The sequence below is a fragment of the Helicoverpa zea genome, chromosome 26 (genome assembly GCF_022581195.2).
Source record: "Helicoverpa zea isolate HzStark_Cry1AcR chromosome 26, ilHelZeax1.1, whole genome shotgun sequence".
Taxonomy (NCBI): Eukaryota; Metazoa; Arthropoda; class Insecta; order Lepidoptera; family Noctuidae; genus Helicoverpa; species Helicoverpa zea.
The window spans coordinates 7,837,431-7,860,514 of NC_061477.1; the positions used below are offsets into that span (position 1 = coordinate 7,837,431).

The 23,084-nt window shown below is 40.7% G+C and overlaps 2 protein-coding genes across 2 annotated transcripts; both read right to left on the reverse strand.

Annotated features, from left to right (window-relative positions):
• Positions 1-838: 838 nt before the first annotated feature.
• Positions 839-10,748, reverse strand: LOC124643154. Its single transcript, XM_047182027.1, has 7 exons — positions 9,956-10,748; positions 5,521-5,620; positions 4,321-4,936; positions 3,778-3,955; positions 3,213-3,356; positions 2,040-2,160; positions 839-1,702 (listed from the first exon to the last, which is right to left on the reverse strand). The coding sequence occupies exons 1-6, from the start codon at positions 10,305-10,307 to the stop codon at positions 2,045-2,047; spliced, it is 1,506 nt and encodes a 501-aa protein (XP_047037983.1). The 5' UTR covers positions 10,308-10,748; the 3' UTR covers positions 839-1,702; positions 2,040-2,044.
• Positions 10,749-15,666: 4,918 nt separating this feature from the next.
• On the reverse strand, positions 15,667-22,905 carry LOC124643080 (tubulin-specific chaperone E). The gene is made up of 7 exons (XM_047181925.1): positions 22,325-22,905; positions 21,184-21,290; positions 20,124-20,303; positions 18,024-18,432; positions 17,389-17,520; positions 16,824-16,980; positions 15,667-16,164 (listed from the first exon to the last, which is right to left on the reverse strand). The coding sequence occupies exons 1-7, from the start codon at positions 22,670-22,672 to the stop codon at positions 15,848-15,850; spliced, it is 1,650 nt and encodes a 549-aa protein (XP_047037881.1). The 5' UTR covers positions 22,673-22,905; the 3' UTR covers positions 15,667-15,847.
• Between the last annotated feature and the right edge of the window lie 179 nt (positions 22,906-23,084).

The following is a 23,084-nucleotide window of genomic DNA, read 5'->3' on the forward strand; positions in this document are numbered from 1 at the left end:
ATACCGACATTTTCAGGATGGTGGACACTCCAAACGCAAAAGTCGTGGTGGCCTAGTGGGTAAAGGACCAATCTCTCAAGTATGAGGGCGCGGGTTCGATCCCAGGTCAGGCAAGTACCAATGCAACTTTTCTAAGTCTGTATGTACTTTCTAAGTATATCTTAGACACCATTGGCTGTGTTTCGGATGGCACGTTAAACTGTAGGTCCCGGCTGTCATTGAACATCCTTGGCAGTCGTTACGGGTAGTCAGAAGCCAGTAAGTCTGACACCAGTCTAACCAAGGGGTATCGGGTTGCCCGGGTAACTGGGTTGAGGAGGTCAGATAGGCAGTCGCTTCTTGTAAAGCACTGGTACTCAGCTGAATCCGGTTAGACTGGAAGCCGACCCCAACATGATTGGGAAAAAGGCTCGGAGGATGATGGACACTCCAAACGCAGCACGATCTTTATCGGACAAGTTCACCACCATTTTCTAGTTAACTTTATTAAACGAATCTCAAAAAATGAAACAGGTATGTACGAAGAGTCATAGTGACGTCATATCAATCTCTTATCGCAAAACAAAGAATAGATAGGTTATGGAAATCCGGAGCAAGAGTACTTAGGGTCAATTCCCACTGAAAGAGCAGTGGCCGGCAGCGGCCGTAAGAGCACGGAAAATGTAAGAGCGCGGCGCCGCGCGGCCCGCCGCGCTCGCGCTCAATCCCTTGCAATTACGGCCGCTGCTCTTTCAGTGGGAATTGACCCTTAGTCTTTCTTATCCATGGGATAGGAAAATAAAACAATGATTAATAACATAACTTTTATTATGAATATTATCTTGTAGTACACAAAATACAAAACTAAATTATTCTATTCGATATATTTTTATTTATATCTAAATATATATACCTACGTATAAGTCTATACGGCTCATATTATATACTAAGTACTATTTATTTATATTTTGTTGGTATAAACAAGTAAACCCTTCAGATGTCCGTGGTATATTTACGATATGTTTACTTCTGAAAGTCATAAAAGTCGTAACTCTGAAACATAAATTATATTTTATGGGGGAGATGTTTTGCTATTTATAATTCGGACTAAAAATAGGTATCTTTCCTATATTTTTACACGACTACCATATAGTGTGTTATGTTTAATATAAAATAATATTACCCACATACATAAAATCAGCAGTGTAATATACGGTTCAATTCTAGTTTTCTATGATACCATTAATAAAATCACATTTAGCCATACCTTTTCGATTTTATAATCAACTATGACAGCCGAAACTTTTCGGATTCGATTCCTAATCAAAATTTACTTCTCCACAGTTTGAGCCACATAGCTTTGCCTTTCTGAAGTTAGCTAATTTTAGCCTCACGATAATTTTGAAGTCAATAGTAGCCAACTTCGGATCTGTAGGTACGAACAAATGTGCAAGGAGTCGAAATGACTAACTTCAGAAATGCAAAGTTATTTGGTGCGAATACAAACATATAATTTATCTTAATCACAATATATTTTTTATGAATCGGACATACAAAGGGTTTTAGTGGGGTGTATCGCTCAGTAAAGTATTAAAATACGAGCACCGTTGCTAATTATATCAATACCCTGTTGATGTAATTATTATTATTTGCTTAATATAAAACTACTACAGTAAAAGTCTAGTTATGTTGTACCGTTTGTGTTCGTTTTCTTCTCGCGTACCTGGAAAAAAATTACAGTATTTATCCCCCTTAAAAATGCTTATTAGATAAACTAGAACTTCTGCCACTGGTTTCACCTGCATCCCGTGGGAACAACTTCGCGCACCCGGATAAATTAAAATTATGAGTAAAGCTGAACGGTTTGAAATATTTCAGTGTTAGCTAGCCCATTTAGCAAAGAATTCCATAGGTTACATTTTATCCTGTGCCACGAAGTACTTAGTTCCTATGATAATATGAGTGATGATGCGAGTGAAATCTCCCAGGTTTACAGGTTTTTAGAACTACTGCATCTGGTCCGATTTGAAAAATTCTACATACAGTTTATTCCTACTTACCGTAATCAGTTGATAGTAGCGGCGTGTTCGAAGTCGCCCTTGTCGAGATGGCGCTGCGGCACTTTAGACTCGTACATGAGCATCGATACGCGCTCCGGACTCGTCTTGTTACGTTGCATGTCTGGGACAAACCACTGGTGTCAGTTTAGCACGTTGCTTTTATAGCTACGACTTTTTACGTATAAATAGGAAAAAAAAAATGTTTTTGTAGCTATCCCCTAAAAGAGTCCAAAATTACTGAATCGATTTGAGAAAAAAATTCGCCGTTAGGTGGCACCTGGTACGGTAAGAAGTTCTCCATGATAGGGATAGAAACCGTGAGAAACAGCCAGTTATATTGTAGATAGGACGTCCGAGGTGTCCCTTGATTAAACTCGGTTCATCACTTTTTGATTTGACAGGAAAAAATGTAAGAAATAGCTCCATAACCTGTGCTATCGAAAATTTACATAGGTAATACTAAAAGAAACTGGTCTTCCACAAAGAGAGACAAAGCTATAATTATTGTTTCCGTGCATTGTAGAGCTCGTTGTTGTCTGTCCTGCCTGTGATCTCTCTACGGTAGTGTCGGTATTGCCGTCCCATCGAGCTATGAGAGTGAAGGAATAGTGAGTGCACCTTTGTCCAAGCAACTGCTTGTGCACTATAGTATGTCTTGCGCAGTTGGCTGATCTCCTTATATGAGAACAGCCGCCATGGCTGATAATCGGCTAGGAGGACATCATACACATAAACCTTTCTCTTGAAACACTCTATCTGATAAAAAAAACCGCATGAAAATGGGTTGCGTAGTTTTGAAGATTTAGTGTTCTTTCACACAGACCGGCTCGGAGAGCATCGGTGCGCATTTTTCGCGGAGAGAATCGGCTCGGATCGGCTGAATCAGCATGCAATCGGAGCCAAATGTCTGCAAGACCGAGAAAAAGTACGCGATCGGAGCCGATCAGCTCCTCTTATTATTTCATACCAAGCGCCTTCGAGCATACTTAAAGACAAAAGCAGTGCACATGCAAAAATAAACCTTACTACAAATAAGTACTCGATTTGCTCGCCTCTCCGAGCCGGTCTGTCTGAACGGACCATTAAGCGTACAAAAGGAAATAGGAATATAGGGAGAGAAAAAGCGACTTTGTTTTATGTAGTGAAATAATATAAATATAAATAATAACTTACATCTAAGACTGAGCCGTCGCTTATGCTGACCGCACAGTTCAAGCTGCCTGCGCACGAGTTGCGACGCGGACGATGGCCGCGGACTCAGAGGCAGAGTGGCCGGCTGTAGCGTCACCTCTGAGTACGCCGTCTTGCTTGTGTAGTCTGAGGAAAGTGATAAATAAAATAAAATAAATGCTAAAAAAAAGAGCATACTAAATTCTGCATATTAAGACCCAGTTATACCATTTAAAGTTATGTATGACGGTAATACGCTGTCTTGTGGGCGTTTTTGGAGCTGTATCATGTAATTCTGACGTTCGAAAAGTGCTGTTTTTCAGCCTACTTTGAACAAGTGTTTTAATCTTTTAATCTTAAGTCAGCTTATTAACCTTGGACACCAATGGCTGATAAAAAGGTGAAGGAAAAACATCTTGAGGAAACCTGGACTTAATAGTCTGAAATCACCAACCCGCATTGAGCACGCGTGGTGATCAATGCTCAATCCTTCTCCGTGTGAGAAGAGGCCTGTGCCCAGCAATGGGACGATAAAAAAGGCTGTAACAATAACAGCTTATTAACCTACCTCGTTCAGTAAGCACGATCTCGCGATGCATCTGCGAAAGCTCAGCATCGTTGACCAGCACAGTATGCTTCTTCTCGGAGCCGTCCCACGTGCGGTCTCTGTCACCAATGTACGTGAGGTCACCGTCCGGCTTCAGATCTTCGTCTTGCAGTGACGTGTTCTTGCTTCGAGGTTCCATCTAGAGATATCGCTAATTTATTTCGTGTTGTCTTCGAGAGGCTTCGGAACTAATGGACCGATTTGGAAAATTCTTTCACAGTTGATGATAATACAAACCTTTTACGTGTTTAAAGAATACGTTTTCCAGGGACACCGATGAAACCGCGTGAAACAACTATTCGTTGGTAAAGGTAGCATTTTGGTGATTGCATTTCTATTGTATTTATTTATTTGTTTTTAAACCAAAACCCACCATTACAGGTTAATCTTAACCTAACGCGATAGATCGGATACAATGTAATTCTGATTGCTTGAGTAAAACGTGCTTTTATGTGTCTAAAAAGTATGGGAGGTAAAAACTGTCTTTAGAAAAAACCTTCTTACCTTAATGTGCTTCTTAAAAGTAGGACTGGACTGCGGCCTATTCTTGAAATCGATATGCTGATTGGCGCCACTCTTGTTCCTCACAATCGGAGACAATTTCCTGAACTCACTTCTCGGCTCCAACTCTATCCGAACCGTCTCCACGGTGGAATTACTGGCTCTCCCAAAAAGGGGCGAAAGTTTTGGCTTGGCTACACTAGTCGCATCCGATTCCTCAACGCTCTCGATTGTGATAGTAGAATCGATACTGTTAGGGTTGTGCTTAATCGGTTTGACGACTATCAAGCCTTGTTGGACCTCATCACTGTCAAGTTTAGAAGTTTTTTCTATATCGTAATTGGGATTTTCAAAGCCCGTTTGTGTGGCTATGTCGTCACTAACTGCTGTGAATGTCTGGGAGTTGGTGTTCGATGCTTTATTGAGCATCCGTTTGCGTCGCTCTAAGTCTGCGTGTATGTCTGTTTGTACGCGTAAGTTTATATCCCCGTAACGTCTGACTATGTAGTTTAGGAGCCATTGGTAGCCTTTGCGGAGGCCGGGGTCGATTTTCGGCTTTTTGGTCTTTGGGTGTTCGGTGTAGGCACTGTAGGATTCCACTAGGGTTGGACATCGGTATCTGAGAAAATGTCGAATGCTGTGTTACGCTACATAAAAAAGCACATAACATATAATTAGGTACTTGCAAAAACCTAGAAGAGAATTTTAAGTATTTGGGGCAATGTTAGTAATACTGCAAAAGGAAGACAGCTTTTTTTGAACGATGGCAAATATCATCAAATGACCCCTCCCACTGTAGGTTAGCAGCGGTGACGGAGTGTCAGACTTTTACTGACTAAAAATCCATCGTGTTTCTTCGTAGACGTTTTATGTACTAGCTGCGGCAGGGCTTTTTTTTTTTTTTTTAACGACGTCAAAAATCATCAGATGACCCCTCCCGCTGTGGGTTAGCAGCGGAGAGGGAGTGTCAGACTCTTACTGACTAAAAACCGTCGTGTTCCGTCATAGGCCTTTTGTGTACCAGGGCCGCGGTATCTCTTTCGAACAACCCGCAGCCCCGGCAGGGCTTCCTACGGACGTTTTGTCTCTATCCAATTCGATCTTCATCTAATCATATTTTCATTTCTTTTAATTTCTATGAAAGGTGTGATTAGTGTGTTCTTGTACCTACGTGTTCTTCCATAGTAATATGTAGGTACTTACCTATTAACCAAAGGCTCTATATTAAGTTTGTCGACCACATCGATGTCGTCTAGGGCTCCAGACTTGTCTTGCTTGTTCGCTAGCACCAGCACGGGTTTGCCTGTTAAAGCAAAACCTTATTGCTTTAAAACTTACACTGCACTTAACGTATCATCATCATCCTCCGAGCCTTTTCCCGACTATGTTGGGGTCGGCTTCCAGTCTAACCGGATTCAGCTAAGTACCAGTGCTTAATAACGTATCAGTGCTGAAATTGTTACTTAATTACACTGATCATAAATTATTGTGCAGTCAAGGTAAAATTACACAATACGAATTTTGATGAATTTTATTAGATAGTAGCTTGAACACATGGGATGTTTTACTGGTGTTCCTACAAGTGTTTTTTATATGGCTGCATCAAGGGATGTCTAATACTGTGCAAGATTTATTTGTGTGTGTGTGACTAGGGTTGCCAGATGGATGGGAAATTTCGCAAGTCTTTTGGAAGGACTGCAAAAACGGTCTTCAAACATGCGAATTATGAATAAATGCCAAAATATATATATATTTTAATTTTTCATATTTTGTTCGTAATCCTCGAAATGTCCCGGAACTGAAATATCTGTATCTGGCAACAGTGGCAACCCTAAGTGACCCAAACCTGTTCAGCCGTTTTTTTTATACGAACAATTGGACGTAGTAAAATGTTTTTAAAAACTTAGAATTGAAGATAAGTATTTTTGTAGACCTAATTGATCGTGGAATTAATAAATCAAAGGGGTAATAGACAGTTGAGTGCCGTCTACCGGTCGCGGGTAGGCTACAACACGTCACTATCTTCAAGGTCAGTTAATTACATGGTGTCATGTTGTTCTCGGAAAAGCTTTATTTAAGCCTTTTCTTTGTATTTTCTAGTTAAACTGTGATTTCGAAAATAGCCCTTTAAATGACTTATTGGACGTACAAATTATACTTCGTGTCAGTGTGAAAAAGATGTTAGGAGAAATAATAAGTGTCTCCCAAAGACAGCGGGAGAATGTAGTCTTAAATATGACTGCTAAACACGAATGCTTTTTCGATTTTCAGGCGGGCAGGACGGTTATAGCAAAGAGGGTATTTCTCACGGAATTTGTTCCCTGGTTCATCAAAAGGTTCCCTTTCTTGGTGGAGGTGGAAGGCAAAAGATTCGCAAAGTAACTGCCTGAATAAAAGTCTTAGCTGTTCTTTGAATATACTTAATAGTCCTTTGTAGTGTAGGACCGCGGTAACTCTTTGGAACAATCTTGACAACCTGGTGGAGTCCAGTTTAGGTGAAGGTACGGTTTAGACTTATCCGTTTGATAATGATTTGGAATTAATGTTAGCCATGTAAACTCAGACGTGCACTGCATATTCCGAGTTCACTTACCTACGTTCTAGTTTAAATCCTGAAGCCCGCGTTAAGCTTAGTAGGTATTAGCGTACCTATCGTGTTAAACAGATTGAGACCAAACGATGATAGTGTCGGAAACGAAGGCTTAAATATTTTACTAGTGTACCTAACTAGAACTTATCGGCCAGTTAGGCTTCACTGGTGTTCACATTAGACGAATGAAAAGACGGCTCGAAACAAGACTTTGGTCAGTGGGTCGTCTTAGGAGCGGGGACTTTTTAGAATAAGACTCACCATCATGTTCCGAGCCTTTTTCCCAACTATGTTGGGGTCGGCTTCCAGTCTAACCGGATCTAGGTGAGTTCTAGTGCTTTACAAGGAGCGACTGCCCTATCTGACCCCCTCAACGCAGTTACCCGCGCAACCCAATACCCCTTGGGTAGGCTGGTGTCAGACTTACTGACTTCTAACTACCCGTAACGACTGCCAAGGATGTTCAATGACAGCCAGGACCTACAGATCACATGCAGTCAGGTAGAGTCAGGCTTATTCCGCCAACGATCGTCTCATCATTTTGCGATATAAATGGTCAATTTACTGATAAGCGTTTTAATTAAAACAACAGTATTTTTATCAATATAACTAACGTTATGCACTTCGATATTTAATATCAGTACACAAACATCTGAACCGTGAAAAATTAATATAATAGGGAAAATGCGTTTTAGATTGCATTGACCGTTTGTTGTTACGTTTTCAACATTATACCGTACCATGGTTATTTTAATACCGAACTACTCATCAGGGGCTTTTCGCATAAGCACCGACTGTACATACTTATGCATCTTTTTGGTGACTCTGGTGTTTTATTATTTTTTTATAGGTATGAAAATAAAAGCACGATGGGCTTGTATTTGGACGGAAGGTCCGCAGGGCGCACGGGCTTCCAAGTGAGGACCAGCTACTCTGACTTCCAATGAAGTGGCAACTGGCCTCTCCTATGCATATGAGAGCCTGGCGAACCTATTGGGCATCAGTGGCGGCCCTAGGGGTGTGCGAACTGTGCCATCGCACAGGGCCTCGCGCTTGGGGGGGCCTCGCGCTACAACCCACACTAATATAAAAAAAATATAATTAGAAGATATATATCTGGTCTGGTCCAAGAAAAAAAATGAGCATTTTTTCTATATTTCTAATTCATCCTGCGTTTACTTTTTGAGTCCTCAATTTAACAAAATGTTGGAACACCAAATTAACAAAAACAACTGGCTCTCGATCCAGTCACGGATTCTTTTTATTTGTGCTTTGAGAGTCCTTAAACAAACAATTTTAAAAAATTCGCGCTCGCTACGCTCGCGGCTGTTCACTTGGCTTCACTTTATGTCCCAAAACTCAAAAATTTTCGCGCTCGCTTCGCTCGCGACTTGACCTTGCACTGTTATTTATTATACAAATTTAGGTGCTTTAGTGACCTAAAGCTCAAAATTTTTTGTGCTCGCTACGCTCGCGGGTGCTTGACTTTCCACTTGTTTTATTTTTTCATCCTTTTTTAGCCGAACCTAGAAGGTAGCGCCGCTTTAAGTCCTTTTATTAACAAGAAAATAACTCCTAGTTTCCGTATGAACTTTCTTATTTACGACGTGCGAACTACTCAAGTTACAATCTTTCAATACATGGGGAACGCTTGGATCCTGATTGCACCCGGGCGCTACATGAGCCAGAGACGGCCCTGAATCAGTTATACGAAGAGCTGAATATTATATAATCGGTGCTGAAATGTAATTATGAAAATAATTTAATTGAAATTTATCCCACTACCGAAATAGTCTTGAGAATTCGAATAATAAAATAATAATATCGAAAAAGCAGTTTTCGAGGCTTAAAATTATTAAAACATGTTTAAGGAATTCGATGATACAAGATCGACTTTCAGCCCTTGCTATTCTTTCGATCGAAAATGACGTTGCTCATTCATTCGATTATTCTGCATTAATTAAAGATTTTAGTTTAATATTTGTTAATTTTGTGATTCTTTAAATATAAACTGTAGTAAAAATAAAATTTTAATAATTAGTTTAACTTGAGCATTTCTCCTCAAACATGACGGTTAGCTAAATCAAAACGCCAGCTTACTCTCGCAACACATACTTTTCACTTTAGACAAAGGGCCTCGCATAGACCTGCCGCACGTAGCCTCGCAATGGCTAGGGCCGCCGCTGTTGGGCATAGGGCGGTGATTTGAAGCTCCTTTTATTACAACTTATTACGCCTGGCTCTGGTTAAAGCTATGGTCTGACCCGAAAAGGAATGGAATGCCGTGGCCGAGGATTTTGCAAAAAAGAATCTTTTCAAAACGCATTTTGGGCACTGCTCAAAAGCGACAGATATCATCAAAAGTACTTCCATAATTTCAAATATTCGGTGTAACTGTCCCACCTGTAGGCCGTAGGCTAAGCTACTTAGGTATTTGCTTTCACTACCATTCTTTAGACTTCTTATTTATTTATTTACCTAGGCATAAGCAGGTCGTTAAACTAAGGAATTCGTTAAGTAATTGACTTGACCTAGAACTATCGGACTTGCGTGTGGAATGAATCAAGGTGGCTGGTACATTTTTATGGCTGTTCTGATAAGAGTAGAATTATTGCTTACCTACCATAGTGGATTTGCGTGTAGGTAGGTGATTAAACCTAGACGAGGGGTAGACTGAGGTGTAGGTATCGTCTTAATACTGGTAAGTAATAGATTGGTATGAAAACCTTTTTGAGTGCAGTCTGAACTTGTAGGCAAGGATAGCAAAAATAGCATCGATGTTTGAAAAAAATGTTTGCATTCGCAGGATGCGGTTTCGATTGATTTTGATGTATTATATCACAGGGCCACAGGTCAGCCTATTATAAATGTATAAATAGGTAGCTACTTTTTAAATATACCGAAATTTTCGAGTACTTACCAACCTACATAAGTATGAATCATTTTGTGTTTCGAAAGAGCACAATATTATTTACGACGTAATCCCAACATGAATCAGCCCCCCAGTTACCATGGCGATAAATTGCAAAATGTTAATAAAAATCATACCTGATATTTTGTCGTGCGATAAAACCTCTTCAAGCACGGCTCTGCATTCGTCCAACCGTGTAAAATCACTCGAGTCGATGACGAATATCACACCGTGCACTTCGCTATAATACTGAGACCATATTTGACGAAAATGCGGCCCTCCACCCAAGTCGTATATCGTCACAGGTGTATCTTTATGCACTAAATTCACAGCTTTAAACCCCACAGTCGGCAAAACCTTATCATCCTTCTCGCCGGCCAAATTGTTCACAGTTTTCGTTTTTCCCGCGTTATCCAATCCGATTAATATCAGCACGATGTGACGACGCTGGTTTCGACGCCGAAAAATACTTCCCAGACAATTACCCATATTAAACACGACATATACAACTAGATTAACGATAAAAAATCACTATTCATATCACAAATACGTGTTTCAAATTTGAATTTGTCACCCGTGGCCATTTGTAAACAAAAAAGTTTTGTTGACACAACGGTTACCAATAGCGATCGAGTTCGATGTGGCCAGTGTTAACCATTGGTTTGTTCTCGTTTTCACTTTAATTTTGCTATATTTTTTGTAATTCACACACACATTTTCTTTTATTTATTCATTAATTTTGTAATGAAAATATAGACACTAAAATCTACGTTGCTTTTATTCAATGTTCATTTTTCACTATTGATTTTTTATTCTTTCACTTCCTGTGTCCACGACTCGGGGCTACTCAGCTACTCAAGATTAAATAAATATGAATGGATAAGCAGTAAGATTGTCAATACAAAGTATGTCCTCCTAGAATCCAGCTGTTACTTATTCAATCGAACATGATGATTGTTAAATTAAAGGTCACATCTGTTCTGTATTACTAACAATGACCTTGCAGTTTGTTTTTCTGTTATGGGTAGGACATGATTATCAAAGCATATATGACTTATTTTTAAAATAACAATTTTTACAATTTCATGCTATACCTACATGCTATATGTATTAGGTTCCTTATGCAATGTAAGGGTGCGTCCACATCTGGCGAATGTGCCGCGAATGTGCAGCTCGCGAGCCGTTTGCGACCTGCCCGCGAGCTGCGCGCGTGCATTTTTGTTCGTGCGCCGCTTCTGTGCCGCCCGCGCGCAGTATGCGCGCGACCTAAGCGCCGTACGCGATCAGCGCGCAGGCGGCGCGTGCCGTCTGACATCTTCGATAGTACTGAGCCAGTATACGGAACTGTAAGGGCGAGAACTGAGTGCGCGCAGATCGCGCGCCGCTCGCGCGCTCTATACGAGCCTTGCATGAGTTGCGCTGAAGAGGCGCACCAAACTATTGCAGTGACTGCACGCGCGCAGCTCGCAGACAGCTCGCAATCGGCTCGCGTGCTGCGCATTCGCGGCACATTCGCCAGATGTGGTCGCAGCCTAAGAAAATGAGGAGTTATATATAGCACCAACGCATATAACTATATTTTTTTTCTAAGGACAACACTGCCAAGGTTTAAATCTCGAACATTTGAAGGTTTTTGCGGTAGTTGTAGTTGTAGAATAATAATAATAATTTCGGTCACATTTTTTTTGCTCTCCAAATTTTTTCAATAAAAATTAATAATTTACATATATATTTTATACATAATGTATTGAAATACCCAAAAAAAAAGGAAAATAGTAACACGACTAAAATGAGAAACGAGAAAGACGACAAGAAACTCTTTAAAAAATCAGCAATGTGCATCGGCTAAGTGAGAGAAAACTAATAATGTTGACGAGAGCGGCCCGCCTACGCGCACGACTACCACCTCCGGGATCGTCGCTCAGCTCCGCCTCGCCGCCGCCGGACCCCGGACCACCAGTGATACCGGCGGCTGCAGCTGCGTCGAGCTCGAGCGACGAGTACTTCTCTCCGCCGACGTCGCCACCACCTGTACGTCGGCAGGGGAGACGCCGGCCACCGACGGGCTTGGGATCGGGGGACCATCAGGTCCCTAGCAGGGTCCCCGCTACCGGTGGTTGTGTGCAGCGCATGAGATGGACTCAGAAAATGAATGAGAACGTCATGCGCGCATACTACGGGTCCACAGAGGGAGGAACTAACCTCACTGCGTACCGTGATAGGATGCTGTCTCTGTTCCAGGTGCTTGAGCCAGCCGTCAACGTATCGGCCCAACGACTGTCGGATCAGGTGCGGGTTATCCAGCGCAATCACAGACTGGACGACGCCGCACTTGATCGGCTGCGCTTAGAGATGCTGAGCAGCCCTATGGTCACCACCTCGTCACAGGCCGCGGTGCCACCGCCACCTTCAGGCGGAGTCACGCCGCGGTCCAATCTCGTTGAACGGGATGAGGACAATAGGGTTGTAACGGTAAGTACTCAGTGCAACGAACGTGTGAGGAGTGCTCTGGAGGATGCGATTCAGGAATTTAGGTACTCACCCGTCGAAAACCGACCGCGACTACCTCGCTTGCCTATGCACAGACAGAATAGGGCGTTGGTGTGTGCTCTGGATTCGCTGTTGGAAAAATATTTTGAAAACAGCGAAGACCTCCTTGATACACACTCAATTATGTATTGCGCGGCTGTTGCTGCATGTCGTGTAGCTAATGTCAAATTCCCTGACAGTAACAGAGCTACACGACCAAAATCAGCGGTACCAGCTTGGCAGTGCAGGATTGAGCGTCGTATCGAGGGGGCCAGAGTACTCATCGGCAAACTATATTGCTTCAGGGAGGGTAATACCCGACCACGGGTGATGCGCTTTGTGAGACGTGCATTCATGGGGACTGGACTCAGTCCTCATGAATATATGCCGCGTATCGCGGAGCGCATCGACTTCCTGAAGCAAAAAGTCTGTGCATGGGCTAGCCGTATTCGAAGGTATAAACGACGGGTAGAACGTTACACCCAGAATCGTATGTTCCAGAGTGATCAAAGATGGGTATATAGAACTTGGGAGCGACCTGAGCAATACGTGATGGACGGGAGCCGGCCGGATGATGGTGCCACAAACACGTTTTGGCGCAACCTCTGGTCGACGCCCGTATTTCACGAGGAGGGTGACTGGACACGTGATGTTGAACGGAAGTGTGAACAAATACCAGAAATGGAGGAGGTCAATATTACCTCCTCCGACGTAGCCTGTGCAGTTCGTCCGATGCAAAACTGGAAATCACCAGGACCGGATGGACTGCACAATTTCTGGTTAAAGTGGCTGCAAAGTTCACACCCCTGTTTAGCATCACAGTTTCAGTCATCCTTAGAAGCCGGGTCGCTCCCACAGTTTCTAACAACAGGAGTTACCCATCTGCTCCACAAATCAGGCAGTACCGCGGAACCCAAAAATTATAGACCGATCACTTGTTTACCGACGGTCTATAAACTTCTTACATCTATTTTGAGATTAAAAATAAACCAACATATTGAAAAATATTCAATTATGTCAGTTTCTCAAAATGGATGTAAGAAGGGGTCCCGTGCTACTAAGGAGCTGCTCCTCACTGATATGGTCATCAGCCAACAGGTTCGACGATCCCGAAAGAATTTGTCGACATGTTGGATAGACTATAAGAAGGCCTACGACTCGGTCCCCCATGCATGGCTTAGGAGGGTACTGGAGTTGTATAAAATAAATACAACTCTACGCGCCTTTCTTGCGTCATGTATGGAGCAATGGAGAACGGTTCTTCACTATCCAGGATGTAGACAAATTGAAGGGACCGGCGATCCTATTAAGATCGAGCGGGGAATATTCCAGGGTGACAGTTTGAGTCCACTTTGGTTTTGCCTGGCCTTGAACCCTTTGAGCACATTGCTAGAGGGTTCGGGGCTGGGCTATCCTTTGCGGAGAGGGGGTCAGGTTATATCCCATTTGCTTTATATGGATGATCTGAAACTGTTTGCCACTACAGAACTGCAGCTGATGAAGCTACTGAAGATCACTGAAAATTTTAGTAGTTGCATCAGGATGGAGTTCGGTGTGGACAAATGTGCAGTCATGCATGTAAAGCGAGGGGGAATTGTGGAATCTGAGGGAGTACAACTCTCAGATTCCATAAACCTGAGATCACTCTCCGCAAACGATACATATAAATACTTGGGTATGGCGGAGGGGTTAGGCATCAATGTGGCTGTCATGAAACAGTCATTACGGGAGCGTTTCTTTGGCCGCCTGAATAAGGTCCTAAAAAGTTCCTTATCAGGCGGCAACAAGGTTCGCGCCTATAATGGTTGGGTCATGCCAGTCCTGATGTACTCCTTCGGCATACTCAAATGGACTCAAACTGAATTGGATACCTTGGATAGGAGAGTCCGCACACTGCTGACCGCAGAACGAATGCATCACCCACGATCGTCGGTGATGAGACTGTACATCCCACGGAAATGTGGAGGCCGAGGCTTTTTAAATGCAAAGACGCTCCACAACCGTGAGGTGTGCAGTCTCAGAGAATATCTTCTCAAAAGCGACGTGGGTATGCATCGTGATATGGTAGCAGTGGACAAAGGACTCACCCCGCTATCGTTGGCAAATGAGAACTGGCGCAGACCTGTGGTACTAACTACCCATGATCGCAAGGAGGTATGGCAGAGCAAACAGCTACACGGACGCTTCTTCGGGGCTCTTCATGGTCCCGATGTAGACTTCAATGCGTCCGTATCTTGGCTACGCTTCGGTGACTTGTTTGGAGAAACCGAAGGGTTTGTATGTGCAATTATGGACGAAGTTATCCTTACGAATAACTACCGGAGATATATCGTGAAAGACGGGACGGTTGACATATGTCGGGCATGTCACCATCCGGGTGAGTCTATCAGACATATTATATCTGGTTGTTCTCGTTTGGCTAATGGTGAATATTTGCACAGACATAACCAAGTGGCCAAGATTATCCACCAGCAGCTTGCTCTGCAATACAACCTTGTAGACCTTGAGGTACCGTACTACAAGTATGCGCCCGACCCAGTTCTCGAAAAGGACCATATCACGTTGTACTGGGATCGATCTATCATCACTGACAGGACTATTGTAGCCAATAAGCCTGATATTGTGGTGATAGATCGATCAGCGCGCCGCGCGATGATAGTCGATGTCGCCGTTCCGCATGACGAGAACCTTGTGAAAGCTGAGAAAGAGAAACAAATAAAGTATCTCGACTTAGCGCACGAGGTTGTCGCCATGTGGAGTGTCGACACGGCTGTTGTTGTGCCGATTGTCGTTACGGCCAATGGTTTAATAGCCAAGAGCCTCGACGAACACCTCAGGAGGCTCTCGTTGGGCGGCTGGATCAAGGGACTGATTCAGAAGGCAGTACTCCTTGATACGGCACGTATTGTGAGGAGGTTTCTGTCTCTGGGACCCTAACCACCGGTACCTTGGACCCTGTGCCCGATATCGGTGGCAACCTATTTTTTATATTTTTAAATGTTTTTTATTTTTATATTTAATATTTAAAAATGTAAATTATATGCTTGAAAATAAATAAATAACAAGAAAAATAATAATTCTATTCATCACCAGGATAGTTAGCTACTCACATTTGCCATATATTATAATCTTTGGTATACTTTGATAAAGTACATCCAAATTATTTATTTGTTTGGAAAACGAACTAGAAATCAATATGTAATTCTTAAAACCTTGAAACCTTCAGAAAAACTTTGTAGAGAATAAGCAAATGCGAATATTTCACAAGATTCAAGAAAAGAAGTATGTATATTATTTCGTCGTAAATAAAACATGCAAATAAAAATACATAATTGAACATTTATTTTGGGGAAAAATAATATTCACCATAAATACAGGTACAATTTCGAGATAACATTATTTACAAAGCTCAATAAGTTTTATAAATAAATACATTAAAATGCGCGCCAATTAAAATCAACGGCCAACTTGATTTGTGTTGCCAGTCGGGGGAAAATAATTTACCTGAATCTAACGAGAATTGTGTCCCCATTTTTGACTGAAAAATAGGCGAGATCTTTCATAACGTTGTCAAGACATATTTCTGCGCCTTTCATTTGATCGTCGAGTAAATATAATGTTGGTGGCCCAGTGTAGCCAGCTCTTGGGAACAGTCTTTGTGCGAGTGTTACCAGCTTTTGCACAAACATGGAGGACGGGAATTTCTTTTTGAAGGATTTGCCGTTTTCGTCTCTTAACACTATTTCTAACAGTTGTGATGTGAGCGTCATGTTTTTCGGTTGTTTCACTAGCAAGCTGTCGTCTGGAATGCCGTATTCTGAAATAATATGATCAAACATTATAATATTTATAATAACAGCGCATTTTTATAATCTACTAGCTTTTGCCCGCAACTTCGTTCGCGTGGAATAGTGACTACCAGCAGATTTTTGATTTGACCAATAGATGGCGCTATATGTCCGGAATAATTTTATTTTTATTTTTTTTTGTAATAAAAACTATCCTATGTCCTTTCTCAAGTTTCAAACTATGTCTGTACCAAATTTCACACAAATCGGTTCAGTAGTTTAGGCGTGAAGAAAAGACAGACAGACAGACAGACAGACAGACAGAGTTACTTTCGCATTTATAATATTAGTTTGGATTCCAACTTTTCATCGTTTTTCTTAACTATGCTGGGGTCAGCTGACAGTCTAACTGGATACAGCCGAGTATCAGAGTAATCTGATACTCGTTGCTAACAAAAACGTCATGCTAAAGTAAAAGTGGTTGAACAATAATTGAGTGCCCACTGTTTATTTCTAGACCAGAATTCCTAGCTATTAAAGCCAACTTGCTTTCTAATGTTCTCAAACCAAACCCGAATCGATAGCGACACATCCATTTTTAATCAACTTCCCAAAGAGATCTTCCCAATTCGGATGGTAGTATTTCCGCTTTGTTTTGTCGCTCATTTATTTAACTAAAACAACTTACTATTAATAAGTTCAGTGAACCGACAGTGCTCCACGTTGAATTGACGCTGTGCCCCCGGGTCGGCTTGTGCGAGCTTCCACTCGGCGCCGTATCGCTTCATATAGTCGTATTCAGCGCCGCGGCGTAGTTCCCGTGTTATTGTTGAGCCGTTCAGTTCCTGGAAATTATATAGATAAAGGATTTAAAATTATGTTTAAGGTATCCTGAAGAAAATATGAATCATCTGCCTAGGCTTTTACCCAGCTATTTTGCTCGTGACTTCCTGAATAACTGTTACCAGTTACAGTTTGAGTGAAATAAAATATTTTATACAGAACTAGCCGTTGTCCCGCGGTTTCACCTTTTTCCCGTGGGAACTATTGCCCGTCTCATCATCCGAGCCTTTTTCCCAACCATGTTCGGGTCGGCTTCCAGTCTAACCGGATGTAGCTGAGTACCAGTGCTTTACAAGAAGCGACTGACTATCTGACCTCCTCAACCCAGTTACCCGGGCAACCCAATACCCCTTGATTAGACTGGCGTCAGAGCTTCTGATTACCCTGACCTGAATCTGATTAAACCTTACCTGTAGCGTATCAATCTTAGCAATAATAAGTTGTGAGCCAGTATCGTAGTCCTCAGTCTCTTGTATGGGGTTCTTCAGGAAGTATAGCTTCTTTAAACAGTTGATTTTGTTCAGCTCGCTCAGTGATCTCCACTGAAATGTATGAGAAAAAGTTATTAATGCCACAAGGCATTCTCTACCAATCTACCATCGGATTACAGGTATGACAAATAGGCACAAAATAATTATGTAATTGGCTTCTACCGAGGCTTCTAAAACTTTCGATACTTTATACATAGAACCCCACATCATATGATTGCAAATCAACACCAAAACTTTAATGGCCTTACTACAAAAACTTAAACATCTGTTTAAAACTTGTCTAAAAAAAGTGAGGCTGCAAAGTGAACCTTATGTCAACGTCATAATCTGTAATTTTTTTAGAAAAGTGTCCAACAGACGTTTAAAAGTTTTTGTAGTAAGGTCATTAATTTTCTTTGAAAATGTTTAATTTAATGAGCTGAATTTTGGTGAAACCCTGTTTGACATACTCTTGATAATATTAGCCCGTTTTGACTCATCTCATGATATAATTTTTTTGCTTGTGGTAGTGCCACTCGACGGTTTAGTTACAAAAGCAATGTTGCCATACTCACATCATTAATCCTGTTCCTATTCAAAAACAAGACTTCCAACTTCTCAAAAATATCTACTTTATCATCAGGATTATCATTAAACCTTATTTCCGTGATCTGACATTCATTCAAGCTCAAAACCTTCAAATTCAGGTTACCAAGGTTCATAATTTCATGCCACGATTCAAGAGGGTTGCCATCCAATTTTAAAACTGTCAAAGTTTTCAATGTCAACGTTGGTGGGATAATTTTTTTAATTCTGTTGTATGCTGCGATCATTTCATTGAGTTTTGGCCATAGGTGAGAAAGTGCGAGAATGTCTGCCCACTCGTAGTCGCATACTGAAATGTTCAGTTTTTCAAGGCTTGCGAAGTTAATAGATAGTTGGGCTAATGTTTCCTCTGGCATGTCTATGGCCATTCGGTTTTTGCTGGAAAAATAAATAATATGGAATAAGTATTATTTTAAGAATAATCAGTGTTGTGTGGGATTTATTGCAGCAATTAAGTGCTGCGCAATATTCATATCTAAAAGCCATAAATTGTATGAGTCTATTAAGTATAAGTACAGTTAGATAACAATGTTATGACCACAAGGTACACTCAATTTACATTTTAAAGGACAATGGGCACAAATATATGGGACCTGGTATACCCGACCAATAGGAATGTCATATATATCATTGGATAGGCCTTTTTATGTAGGACAAGATTTACTATGACAGCTTTGCTGAAATGTTTGTCCGTTCTGAGATATAGATCAAAAACTGTGCTAAAGTTAGAACTAAGTAATCTATTGATACCTCAAGTTTTTAAAGGAAAATCTGAGTACTAATAACTTTAAGTCTTGTAAGTACTACTGTGCCCGTTAGGATCCATAATTGTTACTATTATGTAGCATTTCAACCTTTTATTGTACCAACTGGATGTTGGGCGTAGTGAGAAACCGCACCAATAGGAAAGTCATACATATCATTGGATAGGTCTTTTTAACTGGAACAACATTTACTATGACAGCTTTGTTCTATTGTTTGTCCGTTCTGAGATATAGATAACAAACAATCTTAAAACTGATGCTAATCAATACTGTAATCTGATTTTCTTTCATATACAAGACTTACACTTAGTAGTTCTTAGATTTTCCTTTAAAAACTTGAGTTATCAATAGATTACTTAGTTCTAACTTTTGCACAGTTTTTGATCTATATCTCAGAACGGACAAACATTTCAGCAAAGCTGTCATAGTAAATATTGTTCTACATAAAAAGGCCTATCCAATGATATATATGACATTGCTATTGGTGGGGTATACCAATCTGCCCATTGTCCTTTGAATACATGCTGAATTATTAACTACATAGATCTCACAAAAACGCATGTAAGGATTAGCAGCTATTTGGGGTCCGTTCAGATAGACAGGTTCGGAGAGCATCGGCGCGCATTTTTCTTTTCACACAGACCGGAGCCGATCGGCTGCGCGAGCATTAAAGAGCATGCAAACGGAGCCAAACGTCAAGAAAAAATACACGATCGGAGCCGGTCAGCTCCTCTTATTATTTCACACCGAGCGCATTCGAGCATTCTCAATGACAAAAGCAGTGCGCATGCAAAAATAAACCTTACATCAAATACTAAGTACTCAATTTTCAACGTGTTAAGAATTTGCTCTGTTCTCCGACCCAGTCTATCTGAACGGACCCTTAAGTGCTACTGTACCACAGACAGACACACCAAGGAGTCAAACTTACAACACCACCCTTTTTAACTGACTTTAAAAAGGAGGAGGTTCTCAATTCGACCTTTTTTTTTGTATGCTTGTTACGCGATTGCTCCGCAATTTATTAATCGACTAGCGACCCGCCCCAGCTTCGCGCGAGATAGCAGTATTTCCCCGCTATTTAATGGGTGTTATTATACATATAAATAAACCTTCCTCTTGAAACACTGTATCTGATAAAAAAACCGCATCAAAATCGGTTGCGTAGTTTTGAACATTTAAGCGTACAAAGGGACATAGGAACAGAAAAAGCGACTTTGTTTTATACTATGTAGTGATTTTGATGATTATTTTTTTTTACATCAAAGTTTAAAAAATACAGAACAATCTAGAAGTAAAACCTACTTGACATCCAGCTCCTTCAAATCAGGTAGCTGCGCAGACAGCTGAATGACCTCTCTCCAGTTACAGAAGAGATTCCGTGAAACATCCAAACTGCGCACGTTAGGACATAGGGACGCCACGTCTCCTGGCTTGGCAATGTTCTGATCGTGGACGCACACTTCTAGAAGACGGTCGAACTTTCTGGAAGAAGAAGGCTGGGTAAAGAATAGTTCATGTTCGGTTTGACTGTGGATTTATTTGAGAGTAAAGACAACCTGATTGAAAAGGACTACAGTAGCTAAGGTGATTAGCAAAAGTCAGCAAGTCCACTCATGCAACGACAGACAGATACAGCAGAGTACTGAGCATGAAACAATTTTTATGAATAACTAAGAACATTACAATAAATTAAATACACGATGTACTGATTCAACAATCTAAATAATCTGCCTAGCCTTTCCTAACTATGCCGTCATGGATTTTCAGTTGAAGCAGATGCAGCCAACTTTGAAACTGCCTATCAGACTTCCTATCCTTTAGCGACCAACCAAGTACCCTCTATAACTGAAATAACATCTTGTGTTTACAGAATTTTAGAATTACATGCTAAAAGATTTAGAACATTTATTTGCTACCAACATAAACTTTATTAAGTCAATACTCATTGGAAAGAAAATATCAATGCATAACATAGGTATTAAGTTACTTGATATGATACCTGACATATGAACTAACTACCTTTTGTCTACATGGAAATGCTTACCTTGATTAAGACTATTTAAAAAAATAATTATTATTTTATCCAGTATGACGAGTTTAATTCTTTACCTTAAACATATTAAAAACTCAGCTGTGCTGACTTCATGCAGGTAGAAATTGTACCTAAACCTTTTTCATGAATAACCAATTAATGAGCTCAAAATGTAACCTGCAGTAGTGAAAATGCATTCAAAAGTTCTTGAGCAAGCAATAATGCTTGGAGACAGACAGATGTGAATGTGGAGGAATAATGTAGAACCTTCATCAGGATCATCTAATTCCAACTTGAACACAAAGTGTATGAAATACTTATGCAACTTACTGTTTCTGATGAATTTTCTCAAATCCAACCATTTCAATGAACGGTGCCCCCATCTCCCTCTTCCACTCGTTGATGACCGTTCTGCGGTGAGCGGCCACCGTCTCATCCTGAAATGTAAGTATAGTACATGAGGCACTTACGTAATGTCTACGTCTACGGTCCTTCTTGTTACTTCATCGTATTGAGACAATTGTATGAACTGGAAAGAGATATGTGCCGTTTTAGATTGGCAGTGATGGGTCTATCTTTGGTTTGCCGATAAGTAATTCAATTGATGCCATCGTCTATGAACTGTTAAAAAGACAACTGCTAAAGTAGTCAGGTATATATTGTTATTAGGTTTTGGGCATCCCCAGTTAGAGTTGTTTTATTTTTTTTGTATAAGTTCATAGTTCATAGTATATTGAATCCTGAATCCTGAGAGAACTACTTCATGCTCCTGAATAAATAGTAGCATAATGATCTTTTTCAGGCCATGATGTACCATATTGAATTAAAAACTGTTCAGTAGTTTTGTGTAAGTGCGACAGAGAGAGTTTCTTTGGCCCGTATATCTATTTCATAGGTTCTAAATAAATATTTATACTTTCTTAAACAGCACTATTGTTGTTTCAGAAAATTTGCTTTATGAAATAAGCTAAACTTTTTATTGTTTGTTTACATTTTCCAATACAACAGATGACTCATCCTTTATGAGAATGTCAGAACATTCCAGTAGAAAGAAAACTGTTTGTTTCTCGGTAGTAGAATGGAATTAGTTTATGCTAAAGAAGAGGTATTTAAGTATACAGGCAGACTTTTAGGCAAAGACAAATTATTGTAAGTTGTAATTGTAATATTTAGTCAAAATAAACATTGCATTATATGTATACAGTTCTTTGTTGTCAATATCCTATTAGAAAGTTGCTCATGGAACATGTAATTGTGTCTAGTGATTTAAATTATACTTCTGTTAAGATTAACTAGTACTGTAGACAAAAAAACAGCCTTGACATGTAATGACAGATTCAAAACAAGCATACTACCCACGCAAACACTTATTCAGCCAAGTCTTTATGTAGGTGGAGTGACCTAATGCCTGCACACTTACTACGTAAATAAAAAAATATGCTAAAAAGTCCATATAAGGGCTGTAACTTACTTCACGATCCCCGTAGTACCTCCGAATAGCTTCGGCACAAGTTTTAAACGGAGAGATCTTATTCGGACGAATGAAAGAACCTGCCCCTGGTTTGGACGTCTTGAAGTACTGCACATCGTCCACGGAGCCATCATGCTTGCCCCTGACCGGGTCATCCCACTCAACCCCGTACCATACACCCTTGTATCCGTGCACTTCACCAATATACTTCACCGTACCGAAATCATCGCTACTCTTCACGCGACTACCGATATGCACTTGAATTTCGCTATCCTCGGTACCATTGTGACTGTCCATGGTACCGTTGCAAAATTTTGGTATTAAGTTAACAGGCATTGCGCCCACCATTATTTTTGAGAATTCGAAAAAGGAACTGTTTATCAAAAGAAAAACAGGCTGACTTTTTTCCCGAAAACTGTTGTCACTTTGATTGTCAAAGTGTCAAACTGCGACGTCGGAGACAAAGAGACCGTATTCTTGATGAGTGGTTAGTCGATTATCGAATTGGATAATCAAACTTTAAGCCGTTACCAGAAATCAACCCCTACATAAAATATCCGAGGGAATCACAATATGTTATCGGTAAATGCAAATATTGGTAAATATTCCTTCAGCCTTTTCGTCCGATTAGGTCGTTAGTCGATTTTTATAACGGTAACCAACCGACTAACAACAACTAACTTAACCATCGATATATTTGGACTAAATTGTTTTGACAAGTCAAAAGAAACTTTTCAATATATTGAAAAAATAATTATAT